A 17882-nucleotide genomic window follows, 5' to 3' on the forward strand; every position below is an offset into this window, starting at 1 on the left:
GTTACCTTTAACACTACTAGCATTATTATTATTATTATTGGCTGTTAAGTTACTACTTTATTGTACTACTCTATCTATCTACTTGTTACTACTCAATTTATTGTTGTCAGTTGTAAACTATTTTGTAAACTATTTATGCTTCAGTACAGTATAGTTCTATTCTTTGCCACTGTGATTTTAAAAGCCTTATTTGATAGAGGAAAGAGTAATTTACACACTTTCTGATATCTTTCAAGAAATGTGTCAAATATTTGCAGAAAAATTGTTACATTCCAGTAAAGAGTAAAATGCATGACTCGATTAAAAAAATGGCGTACAATGGGGTCAGTTTCACGTGAAAAGTGAAATAAGAAACCTTCCATTAAGGTTCTAAATAATAGCCATTGCACAAAACCAATTATTTCAGATGACTGAAAATTCTTACTGGATCTTTGAGCGTACACTTCACAATGAGAAAATTTGACTGTATGAACAGACAAGATTCAAATCGACCGTACTTTTTGATCACATTTTCTAAATAAATATCTGCCCAAAAAAAAGAAAACCCCTGGCGATAATATCAAGTGATATTAAAATGAGAACAGCAGCACCAAACACTGAAAATAGCTACAAGAATAATTAAAAACATTTTTAAGTGAATTTAATGAAATCATTGTTTAAAAACAATTTATTTGTTAAATCTGGTTAGACTGTCATGTAAAAAGTTAACAATTTAAAATAATTCACAATGTATAACTGAGATTGTTGGATGAACAAAACCATGTGTGTGTGTCTGTGTTCTGTGTCATCTCTGTCTCCCTCTCTCTCTCTCTCTCTGTGTGTGTGTGATTGGTTCAGTAATTTTCGCAATAATCAGGAAAAAATGAAAGAGAAGTTTCTTTATATACTAGTGAGATGTACATCAATGATTTTTTTTATTTTTCTTTATAGTCTTGTACAAACTCAGGCCGACCATTCCTTTAAGGCAGTTACTTTTATACGGATTTGAATTCTAGATCGTGGTTTTCTTTGGTGGTTTCTCTCTTCTTTTCTGTTTAAACTCTGAAACCACCATAAGGGATTACTCAAGAGGATGATGTAAATGAAGTGTAGTCTTGTACAGTCTCAGGTCGATCATTCCTGAGGTGTGTGGTTAATTGAAACTCAACTACCACAGAACACCGATCAAGTATTCAAATCCGTATAAAAGTAACTGCCTTTACTAGGATTTGAACCTAAGAATTCCATATGGAAGTTGCGAAGAGGCAGGAAGGCCGAGGTATGTGGGATGCGATTTCGAGCCCGGCCTGTACCGAAGCGGAACGGTGATCTCAATGCATCGGTTCTAAATTTCGAACAGTTGTCCATCTCCCGCCTGCGGAGGAGCCTTTACAACCTTCCCTTGTATAGATTTATACAGGATCTGGGGGGAATGGTATGCCTCTCCTTCGTTTTTAAGGGCAACGGGATCCGGGTGCTCTCCAACCGTATAAATTTAAACCAATATTTGTTTCGCTTCCGCCCGGCAGCTGATGAGCTGTGCGTCTGCGGGAAGGTCCAGTCGAACGAACTTATGATGTTCAACCGCTCGGCTCTTGGGAGAGTCAGAACTCAGACCACCCTGAAACTTAGAGGTCAAGAGGAAAATTGGCCGCTCACAAGCGGCGAGTCAATGTGGCGAGAGCCGCATTGTCGGACCGTGTGGGAGTTCCTTGATACGGTCTCTTTGTTCAACCGACAACAGTAGTTTACCTAAGGGAAAAGAATCCTACTTCGCTGCCGTATGAAGCTAACCGAGAGATATGGATGGCTACCAGCCAGATTAAGGCTCCAAGCACTTTAATGTGGTGGACAGGTACTTGCTGGCACTCAGCGGCTTAGGCGTGGCGGCGAATTGCTGTCTTTGACGAGATAAATTTAATTATTGATAGTCGTCTATGTTTTAGTAGTTGACGGGGTGCGCCTACCCGTTTTAGTGATATATGACAAGCAAACAGTGGGACACTCAAGCGAGTGGTGTATGGTATCACGCTTTTAGGTTAGCTCTAGGACACTAGTTAGGACACTGTTCGGAAAAATTTTTCGAGGCTCAGTAGCCGTATGTGACACAAACATTCGGTCTTACGCTTTTTGGGCTACCGTAGGGGGTGGTGGCGGGAGAAACGCCAAGCAAACCATTCACCTCATTACTCTATCGTTACACGCAGTCCCCCACGGGAAGCTCATTATTATTTAATCGAGATTTTTGAATTTAATTAATATTAGTTTATTTTATTTAACCAAAATTTAATTCTATTAATCTTTGTAATATTATTCATTGGATTTATGCAAATCATTCAGTTCAAACTCAGCTCACACAGTGATAGAAACTCACAGTTCATTAAATCAATTCATTAAAGTTTGTGCTTCAACTGGCAAATCTCCACACCTACATATATATTTATATAAATAAATGTATATATATATATATATATATACATTTAAAAATCGTGTAAAAGACATGTGTGTACGTATGTCGCACTGTTTTTGGCTTTATAACTTTGGATTAACCGAACCGATTTTCTTTCAATTTGGCTCAAATATTTCAATGTACGTATATACTTTTGATATCTAATTCAGCTCACGGGGATGTCACTGTTATTTATTAAAACGCATTGTAATCGTTGATACAAATAAAACTGGAGACGGTAGACTTCAGTAATGGTACAAATTTTGAGTACCTCTGATTCAGTGATCGATAGAATCCCTTTTCCCATTAATTTATAAAAAAAGAATATAAAACCAGATATCTTAGAAAGTATGAAATAATTAAAAAAATTAGAATGAAACTTTTTCTGCTTCTGTATATATATTTAAATATTCGTAACGGTGTAATCCAACGTACTATATCTCGTGTCGAAAAGTGTAGTCTCTACATGCTAGTATCGAAAACCAGTTTATTTTACTTCCTTGTACGAAGTAAAGGAATAAAGGAAGTATTGCGATCACGAAAACTTTCGGTTTTCAGATTTCAACGGAAATATCCATTTTGACTAGTTTCGGCGTGACGTATGTATCTCGCGTAACTCAAATCGATTAAACGTAGAACGTTGAAATTTTGGATTTAGGACTATTGTATTAGATGTTACAACAGTCCTAAAAGAAAATGTCCAAAACAGTCCTTTTGAACAAAAAATGTTCAAAAAAGTCCAAAATCCGAATATTTTTGATTTTGGACTTTTTCTTAACTGCAATAATAAGGTCTCATCGAGAGATTTTCAACGATATATCATAAGTGGTATTTAGTTTCATCAGTTCCAGAGTTACAGCCAAATAAAATTTCAATTAATAAAATATTTGCATCTTTCAAGGGGAAAGCACATCGGTTCGATTCCGACTTCATATCCTTTTTTTCACTTTTTATTTTAATTTATATTCATTTGTTAACAGTTAGTTATTAACCTCCAATTGTAAAAAAAAGTTTTACAATAAATAATAATCCAAAAAATAATAATCAGAAGTTATTAGTGAAATAGAATTTTTTAAGTACTTTTTATTTAAAAAAAAAAGTATATATGTAAAATTTAATAGGCTTACAAGCAATGTAGTGCCCGCATCAGATTTTTATTTTAAGAAAGAAAAATGAAACATAAAAAATACCTAAAATAACGTTTTTAGTATTTTATAAGGCAAATCTATAAACAGCGATTTTTTTTTTTTAAACGGAAATACCATTCTATTTGTAGCATCATAAAAAGATCAGTAACATCCTCATATAAAATTTAACTCGCGACCAACAGACCGTACCAACAAAAGACTCCTGTTATTTTTAAAATCATATTTATATAGATCGAGTCAAGGGTGAGTTACGAGTATAATCTGTCGTTTTTATTTATTCGTAAAATTCTTTCAAGTATTTTATAAAGGTATAAATTACCAAACTTTTATGTTTGTATTATTTACTATTCTAATTAACGATATTGCTAATTTTCATATCCTTTTGCGTTGAACATTTAGATTTAATCGCGCTTCTATTAAAATAAAAACCGTTTTAAAAAAATAGTTGTCAAAAAAATTACGTAGTTTGATTACTCGTATTTTTAGAAGCGGAATGTTTTTTGCAGAATTTTTATAATTTTTTAGTTTTAATGGAGAGTGATATTTTTTAAAATTAACGTATTGTAAATTTACACTACGGAATTCACTGTAAAACACACGTAAGTAAAATTTTCACACTAGAGTAATCCCTCGATCGATCGTGTGTGATATTTTTAACAATTTTTTAGAATATACTCGTTCGTAATTAAATGCGAATAGCTTCTAAAAAAAGTGTTTTCATATGTTTATTAAATAAAAATTTTTACTTACGGTTTAGAAAAGTTTGCATGATCAAAGTGAGAAAGAGCGTAGTAAATAATCAAAACAGGCTGTAATTCTAACCGTTATTTAGACATTGATAAGTAAATTTGCCAGCACGATTTGTTTTACTTTTTTAATAAAAATACGAACCTATTTACTATTAAAAAAATTAATTTATAAATTCTGAACAATTTTTCACGAAAAAAGTTTTGTTTTTTTAATTTTTTTTTTTTTGTTAACGTTTACATAGAAAAGAGTGAGGAACGTTCGTAAAATTGTTAATATATGTTTGAAATTGTATCGACTAGTTCGGAAATAGAAAATACAGTATTTATTATCGGTTTAATAAACGAAGAAAATAATATTAGAATAATATAAGGTTACGTAAACTAAATTACGGTAAAGCTATATAAAAGTAAAATATATTCTATCCGATCTTCTGCAACGGAGCGGTATATTTTTTTCAACCGAAATTTTCCGGGGGTTCAAAGCCCTCTTTGAGTTACGCAAAAATTATTTTTTATCTGTTTTATGCCGAATAAATTTAAAATCAAACATTACTAATAACTGATTTCTTCGGAAAACAACTCTCATCGAAATGCTTTATAACAGAATTATTTTTCATTCGCTTTATAGACCGGTTTCTGTTTTCATCGAGAAAAATTATCTAGCTACTCGAACAATTCAAATGAATTTTTTTTTTTTTAATTAACTTGTTTCCTTTTAATTTTTATATTAACGGATTTAAAAAGAAAAGAGGAGGCTCCCAAATCCACCAGTATTTATGTTATAGCGCGTTTACCCTTTTTGGCGATAAAAATTAAGGTAAAATCCCAGATTAGCGTGAAAGAAATTCATATATCTTCCCGGTGTCGAATCTTTTTGCATGAAAAGTCCCATGGAAACACCGTATCTTTGATGTGTCGGATTTTATTATAAATATCAACCGACGGGTCAGTATTGTTCAGATTCATGTTTTCTTCATACTCTCGATAAATATAAACATATCCTGTCATTTTCTTATTTGTTAATAATGAACCGGATGTAAGTTTAAGTATTATTAAGCGATTAATAACTTATCAGTTTCTTTTAAAATGTGAAATATACATTACTAATTTTATATCTGTTGTAGCTAGACAGTATGTTTAACGTATATTTAAAAATGCGTATTTAACTAAAGTACGAAACTATTGTGATTTAATGTAACGATTAATTAATTCAGTGTAAATTTAAAAATAAATAAAGGAAGTGTAAATTATCCACGGTTTATTTATCCGGCAATTATTTAGTGTATGCTATTACCACATCCAACGTATTACACCGCGACTGGAATGGCTGTACAAGTATATCTTGTTACGTTATTGTAAATAAAGTCGACTTCCCAGAGTGAATTCTTATAAATTACGTTGACTGATAACTACAAACATCGTGGACAATAATCGGTCGATGCAGGACATATCTTTATTTTCTACTGCAGATGTCATTTTCAATGTTTCTAATGTATTTCGGGAGTCGGTACAGCCAGCGTGTTTATGGTATTCACTTCTGCTTAAAACAGTACACCGCTTACAACTACCCTTAAGACGTTTGCAGGGAGATAACCTCTAACAGGCATTGTCTGATCGCTCAACAGATAGATATTGGGACCTGGTACCGTTCCTATAGCACCACCTTAACCGTTTTTGATTGCTTACAGAACCCACAAATCTCCGGCACCTGTGATATCAAAACAGCTCTCTCATCGTACTGGCTTTACATCATTGACATCAAAGCCGCTTCGGTACCCGGTGCTGCAACCAATTTGTTACAACTGCCAATGTGGTGGGGGTAATGACGCCATGGCGCTGTGCTACTAAGCCGGTGCCATTACAATACCTTAATGCTATAACTGGTCTATATTATCTACTAAGAAGAAAATCGGGTGGGGCTGTGTCGGGGCGCACGGCCGTTGATTTAACCTGAAACGTTACAGACCTTAAATGAAGTTCCTCCGAGCTACAGACCGACCAAGAGTTAAATGAGAGAGCCACCATCGCGTTTTTTGAACAAAACTGAAAGTCTGTAGTGGAAAATTTTAGTTCCTTCGTTTGGACGACTGTACAGATAAATCCAACCTCCCATTTCCAACGATACGCGTAATTTATATCTCCGGCTGGCTTCTGCGCGGACTGAGGCTGACATATTGAATTTTTATACTTTTTATACACGTTTACTTAATTTTTTTACACGTAAATATTGTCCAAATACACATATTATTACTTAAATCGATCCTCTCGACAAACTCTAAATACAAACACACGAATCACCGCGCTATCACGTCTAAGTCGTGTGTTACACTGATTGGAAATGAGCGAGAGCGCCAGTTTTGGCCGATCTGTGTTGTACCCCCTCCTCGCCAACCCGCTCACCAGTGATTCAAACCCAAAGTCGTATCGGCGAGCTGACCTTGTAAGTTATAAAATGACACCGCATTTACGTCTCTGAAACTAATAGTTAAGGAGTTATTATGGTGGGACGATATAGACCTTTTCATTACGCTACAAATTTCTGTTCTGGTACTTGTCTGTTTCGGTGTGATTTTAAAAATGTTTCACGTGAAACACAGTTATACTAAACATCTTTGATTTCTCGGTAAAATCATTTTTCTTGATGAAAATAGCCCTACTAAACAGCGATTTCACCTGCTCTTAATTATTACAAATTCTTGTTGAATTAAAATAGTATAACTAATAACCACGCTAAATTAAATATTTTATACTAAAACTGTAAAATTAAAATTTAATTTTGTTTTCTTTTATAAAAAAGATTCATTCTTCCCAGAAATTTTGTTAAAAACCTTTTATTTTATTTTTATGAGAAAAATTCAGTTTTATTTTTATTTTAGTTACATTATAGCACAATGTAAGGCATTTTTTTATTATTTGAAAGTTCTTACCTATATTTGATATTCCTCGGACAATACTGTTACGTTATCCTAAGAACTAAAAAATATGAAAAACAAGGGTCTTCCAAGCCTTTTCTTTTTCTTGTGTAGCCTCCGGTAACTACCGTTTAGATAGTTCTTCAGAGGATGAATGAGAATGATATGTATGAGTGTAAATGAAATGTTAGTCTTGTACATTCTCAGTTCGACCGTTCCTGAGATGTGTGGTTAATTGAAACCCAACCACCAAAGAACACCGGTATCCACGATCTAGTATTCAAATCCGTGTAAAAATGACTGGCTTTACTAGGACTTGAACGCTGTAACTCTCGACTTCAAAATCAGCTGATTTGGGAAGACGCGTTAACCACTAGACCAACCCGGTGGGTTGGGTCTTCCAAGCCTAATTAAACGAAACTGTACACATTCGATTGGGCGTGAAAATCACCTCAAAAATTTAAAATTCGCTTCAGATTTTTACTTAATTGTGTATTTACAAATAATTTACAAAAAAAACTTAATTCTCTGTAAACAACTTTGTAGACTAACATATTTTACAAGATTAAATTTAAATTAACTAAAATGTTTATTCTTTATTATATGTTTAATTTTGTCTGCCTATGTAACAAAATTGTTTTTACTATTATGAAAAAACTGAAATTGTGTTATTTTGTAAATTTAACTAAAAGATTAACTAACTATTAGATTAGATATGTTGCCGAAATATTTTTTTGATTACAAAAGATGAACAATTAAAGATTTTATAACTTTGAAACATGTAAGAAATTAATAATAAATTACCTCCAAGTAAATAATAATATACGTGTACAATATGCCAGTTTAACTGTGTGTCTTTTTTTTGTAAAGTAAGTAACATAAAATTGTAGAGTAGAGGTTTAATGTTTGTGTGGTTACAACTGCAGCGGGAAAAAGACCACAACCAGCTCATGTATCAGAATCACCACTTTTCTACTCTCAAGACTTGGGAGCCGCTAGAGAAAAATAAAAAAAAATAAATAAAAAAATAGCATCACACTTGTAAATATTGTATGAACAATAAATTCTTCTCTAAATGGACTGGTCATCTAATAAACGTTTATATTTAATAAAAAAAACTAATACCTTACTTTTTAATAAAACCCTGAAGTGTTGAAATTATTAACATGTGTGGCAGTAACAATTTATTTGGATTATCTACTGCACAACTTTTCGTTTTCCTGTTTAGCCTCCGGTAATTACCTTTCAGGTAATACTTCAAAGGATGATATGTATGAGTGTAAATGAAGTGTAGTCTTGTACAGTCTCTGTTCGACCATTCTAGATGTGTGGTTAACTGAAACCCAACCACCGAAGAACACCGGTATCCACGATCTAGTATTCAAATCCGTGTAAAAATAGCTGGCTTTACTAGGACTTGAACGCTGGAACTCTTGACTTTCAAATCAGCTGATTTGGGAAGACGCGTTCACCACCAGACCAACCCGGTGGGTCCTACTGCACAACGTGGGTCCACGAACTGTACTGTACTGGAAGTACGGTACGTAAATTTAGTCTAATTCAGTAATTTAAAAAAATTAAAAAAAAAAAAAAATTCTTGGAATGTTATTTACAGGTAGGAAAACAGAAAAAATTTAAAAGTACCGATTTTTTTTTTTTTATTTAAAAATATAATTTTAAATATAACTTCATCATAAATTACGCCCACTCTATAAAAAAAAATCTTAGGTAACTTTTTTAATCATTATTTTTCCGCTATTATTAGATAACCAACGCCAGGGAAGTATGCCATTTTTTTGTAAGAGTTTTTTTACAGTAAGTATATCCAAAATACGGTATAATTTTGATTATAAAATGTAATTCCATGGAGGGATCTATTAGGAATCAACTTTTTTTTCTAAGAATTTTGATTTTTCCCCCCTTAATTATACTTTTTAATACTGGATAATTTTTACGGTAAGTATGTCATATTTGACGAAGGATCCAAATATTTTTATATTTCTGCAATTGTATTCTAAATATTGCATAATTAAGTCATTAATTTTAAAAATATTATAATATTTGAAAAAAAAAATATTTAGAACTCCGGATTAGTAATGTAACTCTTTCTCAGGGTTTTTATTTTATTTTTACGTATTTTGTATAAATTTAAAAATAATATATTAAATTAAAATCTTCTTTTTTTTATTGTTAAAAATAATATTTTTGTAAGTAAGGTCGATTAAATGTTTGTTTCAATTTTTGATTTATCGCATAAATCTTTATAAATGTAGAAAGATAATCAAGAAAGCTTTCAAGTATATTTGTATATATACTTATTAACTATATATATATAAAATATAATTATACTTTTGTACAACAATGATTTACTTTGAAGTAAGGAAGAAACCTAATTGGTCAGAAGCAGCTAATGATGAAGATGACATCGATGTTAAGGATCCCACAGAAAAACTTATTAGTATTTACTAAAATAAATACTAAAATAAAACAAGAAAAACATAGTAGAAGGACAGCTGAGGATAATCTCAAATGAAGAAGTATATAAAATAATAACTCCACTAACAAATTTCTTCAGGAAAAAAGAATTTCATTGATGGGGCACCTATTTAGAGAAGAAAACACCAAACTTGCAAACCAAATAATTAACTTACACTGGGAAAGAACAACAAAACCGAAATGTAAAAAGGAAGTTAGAAAAGATATGGAAGAGTTGAGAATCTCCAAAGAAGATGTAATCACAAAATCTGGAAAATACGACAAACTAATTAAAACTAATATGATAACATTTGAACCTAAAATCAAAAAGAAATCCAACAGGGTGTATTCAGACGAGGACAGACGCCAAAGATCAGAACGCCTCAAAAAGATTTAGGCAAAAAGAAAAGAAGCAATAGTAAAACAACTCACACGATTCGGAAATAAGAAAACCGGTTACAAAATTATTTACAGAATTAAAGTGATCCTATGAGGTCGTAAAAGCAACAAAAAAACAAACAAATAAAACCGGTTTTAAAAACTAAACATTTTTAATTATTTAAAAAAATTAAATTTAAGTAACCGGTTTGAAATTAAAAGTAGCTCGTCAAATTTTAGAAAGCAAAAACGTATGGTGAGATATCTGAAATAGTTTTGGGACTACTATTAATACAGTGTAGGGGATAGTGTAGTTTGACAAAATAGTCGCCGATGCAGTAATTCATTGAATACCATCTTAAAAAAAAGGTGACAACAAAATTGTAATACTTTCCTGGCATTGGTTGTTTATTCTTATATTGTGGAAAAATAAGGATACATGAAAAGTTAAAAAAAGTCAAAAAAATTAATATTTTTTACTTTTTTCTACTCCACCATTCCCAAAATCACTCCTAAAATTTTTTTTTTAATTTTCTACGTTACCATGTTAAAGGAATTGAAAAATTCCACTGAAAAATGTAAATACATAAAATGTTTCCTACGAATTTTTTTGGGGGTCGGGGAGAATTACGATGAAATTTTATTGTAATATTATTATTAAAAGTTTAAATAAACTAAAAAAGTTTGAAAAAATTAATGTTTTTAAACTGTGATCGGCTCTCCTATCCCCAATACTGCACACAAACTATTACCGTGCCTTGAAAGGCATAAAAAATATGCAATAAATAAAAAGATAAATATTTTCGATTATCGGGGAAAGTGAGAGAATTTGTGGGCAAAATGTTTTTTTTTTTAAATGTTAAGATACGCATGTACTGACCTTAATGTAAAGTGGGGTTATGTTTGCAAATTTTTAAGAAAATTTACCCCGAAGTTTTACCGACAAATTGCTCCATATACACGAGTTTCTGTACTAGATTTCATCAAAGTCGGTGTAGCCAGTCAAAAGTTATTAAGCTTCAAATATGCACGTACGTACGAGCATTACTCCCATCTAGATCATAAAGGGTCGAGGAATGCAAAAAAACCCATTCCAATTTTTTGATTGTTTATCATACTTTCCTTCTTGTAGCGTTAGTATGATGCCAGGAAATAAAAAAATAAAATTTTAAAAAAAGAATTGAAAAGATCTCAATCTATTTTTCATTACCGCGTTAGTTTTACTTTATAGTATTTAAATTATAGTATCGGATCAAATTTTGTACGGTGTGGTTTTTTTTCAGTCCTTGATGTTTCATACCACCTCTACCCAAAAAAAAATATCACAATTTTAGCAATGAAAATTTTTGAAAGGATATATATTAGCCTGCTTGATATCTCCAGATTGGTTGAACCGATTTTGATATTTTACGCGATGATTTTTGAATCCATGACGTTTAATTCTGGTAACGATCAGGGAAATAAAAACCGTATCTCAAAATTGTACTCAAAGGTAAATTATTTCACCCAATTTAATGGCCTTTAGGCAGCTAGATACTTTCCAGAGCGTTTTGGTCTTATTCAAACAATCCCCCTTCCTGTAAAAGGGTTGAGCAAAAGGACCTTTTTTCAGTAACGTTATTATAATTGCTGATTCGCATCAATAAAACGCCCTTCACGTACGTAGTAACATATGTCAAATCAATGACAAATTTAGTACGTATATTATAAACTTAAATTTTAAGTTCCTACATTAAGTTGTTGAAATAAAAATTAATTTCATTCTGCCATTGAAAAAAAATTGTATTGTATTACCATTTTAACGATACACACATACATTTAACAAATTTACTTACAAAATGTAAGACTTGCTATCCCTGTGGCATTTAATTTTACTCTAAATATAGTTCCTCTAATTTGATATTCCCCTTCAAAGTTTAATAATGGTGCTTTAAATTTAACTTCTACCATTAAGTTATCAATGTCTGCCCTGGAACAGAAAAAATTAGCAAAATTAAATTAATATATAACTGAAAAAAGGATCTACTACTGCATATTACATAAGGCTGTTTTTCTCTACTGAGTATATTGCTATATATTGTGTCAAGGATTAGAGAATGCTTTGATTTACACATGTTGAATGTTTGGTTTACGCGTTTAATTCTTTGTATTTATATGTTACGGCAAAAGCCCCGAATACCGGTAAATCTTAAGTTTTACAGGTAAATTCTAACATTTACCAAGTCGCTTGGTAAAAGTCCGAAAAAATCTTGAAAACACATTTATTTCGGACTTTTACCAAATAGTTTTGGTCATTATTGACATTTACCATAGACTGTTGGTAAAAGTTGACATTTCTGTAATGAAATCACTCAAAAGTATGAATTTAAAAATGCTCTTCCCAATTTCGGAATTTCAGTGCACTGCGGGTGAAAAATGAAACAGGTTTTTTCAAAAGATTGCAACAAAAGATTCAAAACATTAGTTGTAATCAAAAGATTATAAAATCAACGTATAAAGTGAAGAATAAATATGAAATAATGATTTTGAAAGAGTAAATCCTTTTCAAAGGTACAATTACCATTAAGAATAATCGATTAACTTTTTTGTGTAAAAATTATTCTTAATAATATTAAATAAAATTCAATCGCAGTTTCTTCGTAGCATGTTTTTTTAATCATGGTGCTTTGTAGAAGGAAAGACAAATTTTACGATAAAACTGTAATTTTACGATAAATGTTTTTCAGAAAACTGGAAGCTATATTTTAAAAAACAGAATTTATAGTTATATTTTTTAGGTTTTTTATATGTTTCCTTACGTTTTAGAACGGTTTGAACGAACAAAATGACTGTATTTAATGAAAAACGTTCAGTTGGGATTCAAAACTTTTTTCCCGCAGCAAAAATTGAAAATAAATTGGGTAAAAAAACAATCTGGGTGTTAGACCCAGACTGTGTATTTAAGAGTTAACTATTATTATTCTTACATTTGAAAATGATTAATTTTAATGTAATTTTTGAACTGAAATTCCGAATTTGAGAAGAGCATTTTTAAATTCATGCTCTTTCCTATTTAGAAGTGATTTCGTTACAGAATTGTCAACTATTACCAACAGAATATGGTAATTGTCAACAATGACCAAAACGATTTGGTAAAAGTCCGAATTAAATGTGTTTTCAAGATTTTTTTGAACTTTTACCAAGTGACTTGGTAAATGTTAGAATTTACAGGTAAAACTTAAGATTTACCAGTATTCGGGGTTTTATCGAAACATATATATATATATATATATATATATATATATATATGTGTACTGAGAATTAAGAAATGTATGACAACCCTTAAATAACTTTCCAACAGGTAAACATAGAAAAATGAAATTTAGCAAGCTCTTATCTTGAAACAATTTATTTTTCAGTATGAATCCACCACACTGCAAACTTCCAGAAGGCCCCCATCAGGGAAGAACACAAAATATTTGAATGGAAATGGTAAGGTTATGACACATTTAATGAACATCGAGAAAAAATTTCAGGGTAAATAAACCAAAATGGCAACCACGCAATATTTCTTCGAGCAAGTTTCAAAGTTGTGGTGTTCCCATGTAGCGGTGTCTCACCAAAAATTGGACACAAAGAAATTCTTAAAACCAAAATAGATATTAAAACTATCTCTGAAAATAAAATTATATAGAATACACCTATAAAAATGATAAAGAATGACAGAAATATAGATGGAGAAAGTGTAAAGCTTCTTAGATCATACACAAATAAAAGAATTTAAAAAAAAGTGAAAAGTATTACAAATAAATTAAAAATTAATCTGATTTCAAAAATTTGAAAAATTTACCAATTTTAGCCATATTATTATCAAAAACATGTTCAGAATGGGGATTTTTTTATTTAAAACTAAATTATAACGTACATAATCGAATAGAATGTTACACAAAGTCCACAGTTTTTTATCTGAAAAAAAATTTTGGAGTAGAATCAGACAACAATATATCTACGTATTATTGTAGAATGCCCCAAACACAGACAATAGAGAGGACTTCTTGATAGGCTACTGCTCCACATTGACAACTTTCAAGGCATTCAAGAATGATTACCTGATCTTGAAAAATGAAATAGAATGAAATTACATTAAGTCTTCTGATATCATCTTCAGAAAACCTACAGCTACCTGTTGTAAAATATGAGTTAGAGGTATGAGTATAAACTATTATTTCATATAAAATTATATAGTTAAACTTTCTCTTTACATCTGAAAAAATTATCTGAATAAATTTATGCCTAAAATTACTGTCAATGTTCAGTAAAATCAGTGGTACTAAAAGGTAAAATTCAGATTGACTACGAACTTATTGAGTTTAAACAAATATCAGTATATATTAAAAAAAAAAATACAAAAATGTATTAATCATTTTACATACATATATAATTTATTACATATAATTTACCTTAAATCTTCAATAATAAAATCGCTCAGGCCTTTCACTTTTACATTAAAAAATTTAAACAAAAAATCTTTTTCATTTTCTGTAAGATTAATTTCATTTATTGACAAAGGATCTAAAGGTGGAATATCCATATCTGGTACACCTAAAAAATTAAAAAAAAAAGATTAAAAAAATTACAATCTGTGTGTGTGTGTGTGTGTGTGTGTGTGTGTGTGTGTGTGTGTGTCGAATGAGTGAGTAATAATCGAATAAAGAAACTATATAAAACTTACCTAATTCCGATAGGTTGTGCAAAAGGCTCCCTTCTCGGATAATAAAATTAAAGACGTAGAACCAAAAAAATAAAAATTGAAAGTAAAGGAAAAAAATTATCAAAAACTCTTCTACAAATATATATTATAACATTAAATTTTTTGCAGTAACCTAATACTACGCAAAACAGAAACAACTGGTACAAAATTTTGTTATTATTGTACAAGATACCATGGATGTTTCTGGGTAGATTAAATTTATGACGCAATGTCGCATAACATATGCAGTCTATGAAAATGTGGTCCACAGTCATGCTGCAGTTGCATCGTGTGCATGGGGTGCATGTCCTCCTGACATTAGGTACTCGTATGTGATCCTCATATGTCCTATCCGTAATCGGCAGAGGACTACTTCCTCATGATGAGTTATTCTGCAAGAGGACCACTCTGCCATGGACAATGAGGAAAACATTAGAATATTCAATAAGTTAAAACAAATGGTAGATGTTATCTGCTAATTAGATGAATCTTAATATATCTAAAATGTGATAAAACAAAAGAACTGAAGATAAATGTGATGGCTGAAATTATAAACATTGAACAATAATCTAATGAATGTATGACTGATGTATTGAACTTTACGAAACAATTTCAACAGAGTGTGAGAGTATGAATGTGACAATGTAAGCGAGTCGGTGTAAGACATGTTCATTCTCTTTTGATCATTTCAAAAGACAATGATCATGTCATGAAAATTATACAGACTGTTCAATTATATCCACGAATATTACTAATCCAAAAAGACATTATTGACATAAATTACCAAAGTGATGCTGATTAACTAACATGAATAATTTTGTATACTGAAGTGGCAGTAGTAGTTAAGTGTACTAATTTATAATAGTATGTGTTGAGCAACAAATAAAGGTCAAGCCCACTGATATTAACTTTATGAATCACTGGATAGCCATTGCAGCTACTTCTGATAAAATGCAAAAACAAATATGAGATGTACGTAATACCTTTCTTAGCTTCATTCTTTTATTATTATGTTATGATAGCGAAAAAAGGTAAACAGTATTCAACATAGAAATCATAGTGTTCTTAGCAGAAAATATAATAATAATTATTATTTTAATAACAAAAATGTACAGAATAGTTAAATTATATTAAAGAGAGAACTTTAAATGAATACAAAAAAAAAATTATAAAAGTTTACCAGTTTCCATTTGATTACGTATGTTCTCCAAAACAATTTTTAAACAATCAGATATATGCGGATCACTTCTGTTACAAACAAGGTATTCTGAAATAAATAAAAAATAAAATTAAAATTAATTTCTATTACTTCATTTGAGAAATATAATTTTCCGATCAATTGTAAACAATGTTTCTTTATAGAAAATAATATTTATACATATAAAATTAATATAATACATATATAATTATAATAATATATAATTAATCATAACTAAGTTCTCTTTTGTGAGATGATAGGCATCAACTGCTTTGGTCACTTTGCTCTGTGAGAATAGAAATTGATAGTTTATGAAAAATGCCTCTCTTGACCGGGATTTGAACCCAGGACTTCCAGATGAAAGGCTGAGACACTACCACTCTGCCATGGAGGTCGGCTATTATCTTTACTTATAAATATGTATGTTTTTATTATCATTAAAGTATTATCTTTAATTTTAAATTAATAGTATATTATATGACGCTAAGTGTACAATCTTTGGTAAAAAGAATAACAAATTTAAAAAAAAAAAAAAAAAAATATTGACCTACATCAAACCACCAGTCAACAGAACTATTTTCATATAACTCAACACAATACTTTGCTTATAAGGAAAAGTGTTATTATACTTCCATTACCATCTTTAATAAATGATCAAAACATTTTAAAAAATTTCCTGCCAATTTATTTAAAATAGTCTTAAAAGGTTTTAAATATAAAATAATATTACTTTGATGATGAGTCTTTACTAATTAAAAAATTTATTAAACCTTTGAATTTTTTGTATACTATTAAACTTACATAAATATATCGTTATTTGAAAAATCTTTCACATTCGTTACTTTAGCATGGTGGTGAAAATATGTTCAAATAATTTTTATTAAAGCCTTGTGAATTGTTATTTATTTCATAACTTTTAAAAGATAATTCAATATCTTTAAGTATCATCTTAAAATTATTTCACATATCTATATTTTAATTAATTAATATGGATTACATCTATTTTATTTTTTTATATTTAATTGTATATTTTTTAATGCTTTTCTGACAAGATTTTTACTATAATTTCCCTCGATTCATCTTGTTAAATACTTGTGGAGTAACTGTTAAATCCCAGTTAAATCCCTGGAGTAACTTATCTATCCGTTCCTGATGTGATTATGAAGTAAATTAAGTACTGATAAGAATAAAAGATTTATTTATCAAAATTTTCATATAATTTCCTTTAATTTATCCAAATTTGATGTATCATACCCACCCACCCTGACATAATCTAAAATAATGTATCAATTAAAATAAAATCTTTATTTTATGAGCTACTTTCATAATGTACATGCATATTTTAATATTATATTTATATATTAATAGATATTTGTAAATGATAAGATCAAAAAATTGTTACTGATTTATAACTTTAAGTTATGTTTTCATAATAGAAAAGGAATTAAAAATATTTCTGAAAAATAAATTATTTTCACATTTTGAATAAAAAAAGAAGATTAATTAAAAGTATTATTTAATATAACTTAATTTTTTTTCAAAATTGTGGTCAGTCAAAATTTTAATAAACCGATAAATAAATTAAATAAAAATATAAGAAAAATAAAAAGTTATACCATAACCTTGAAGCATAACATCACCATTATTACACTCAATCCACATCCAATACAATTTCATTTGTATTAATAAAATAAATAAAATATTTTTAATAAAATACATTGACATTACTTATTTAATATTACATAAAAAAAAAAGGTAAAAAACTAATGTTTTTAATTAAATAAATTAAATAATAAATATACACAATAACTATTTTTTTACGATGAACTTAAACATAGCAATATTAAAAATGACATCAGATGAGA

At 29.9% G+C, this 17882-nt stretch overlaps 1 protein-coding gene across 2 annotated transcripts in view; it reads right to left on the reverse strand.

The window, feature by feature from the left end:
- LOC142332875 (protein takeout-like) overlaps nt 1–17882 on the reverse strand; it is a 31444-nt gene extending 13562 nt beyond the window's left edge. The window contains exons 1-4 of one of the 2 annotated variants that reach the window (XM_075379563.1): nt 17640–17882; nt 16000–16086; nt 14530–14671; nt 11926–12059 (exon numbers count right to left, since the gene is read on the reverse strand). In XM_075379563.1, the coding sequence (XP_075235678.1) occupies nt 11926–12059; nt 14530–14671; nt 16000–16086; nt 17640–17742 (466 nt within the window). In that variant the 5' untranslated portion in view covers nt 17743–17882. Of the gene's footprint in view, nt 1–11925; nt 12060–14529; nt 14672–15999; nt 16087–17633 lie in introns of both variants that reach the window. The other variant, XM_075379562.1, reaches the window with a different exon arrangement.

This window comes from Lycorma delicatula, chromosome 12, assembly GCF_047948215.1.
Source record: "Lycorma delicatula isolate Av1 chromosome 12, ASM4794821v1, whole genome shotgun sequence".
NCBI lineage: Eukaryota > Metazoa > Arthropoda > Insecta > Hemiptera > Fulgoridae > Lycorma > Lycorma delicatula.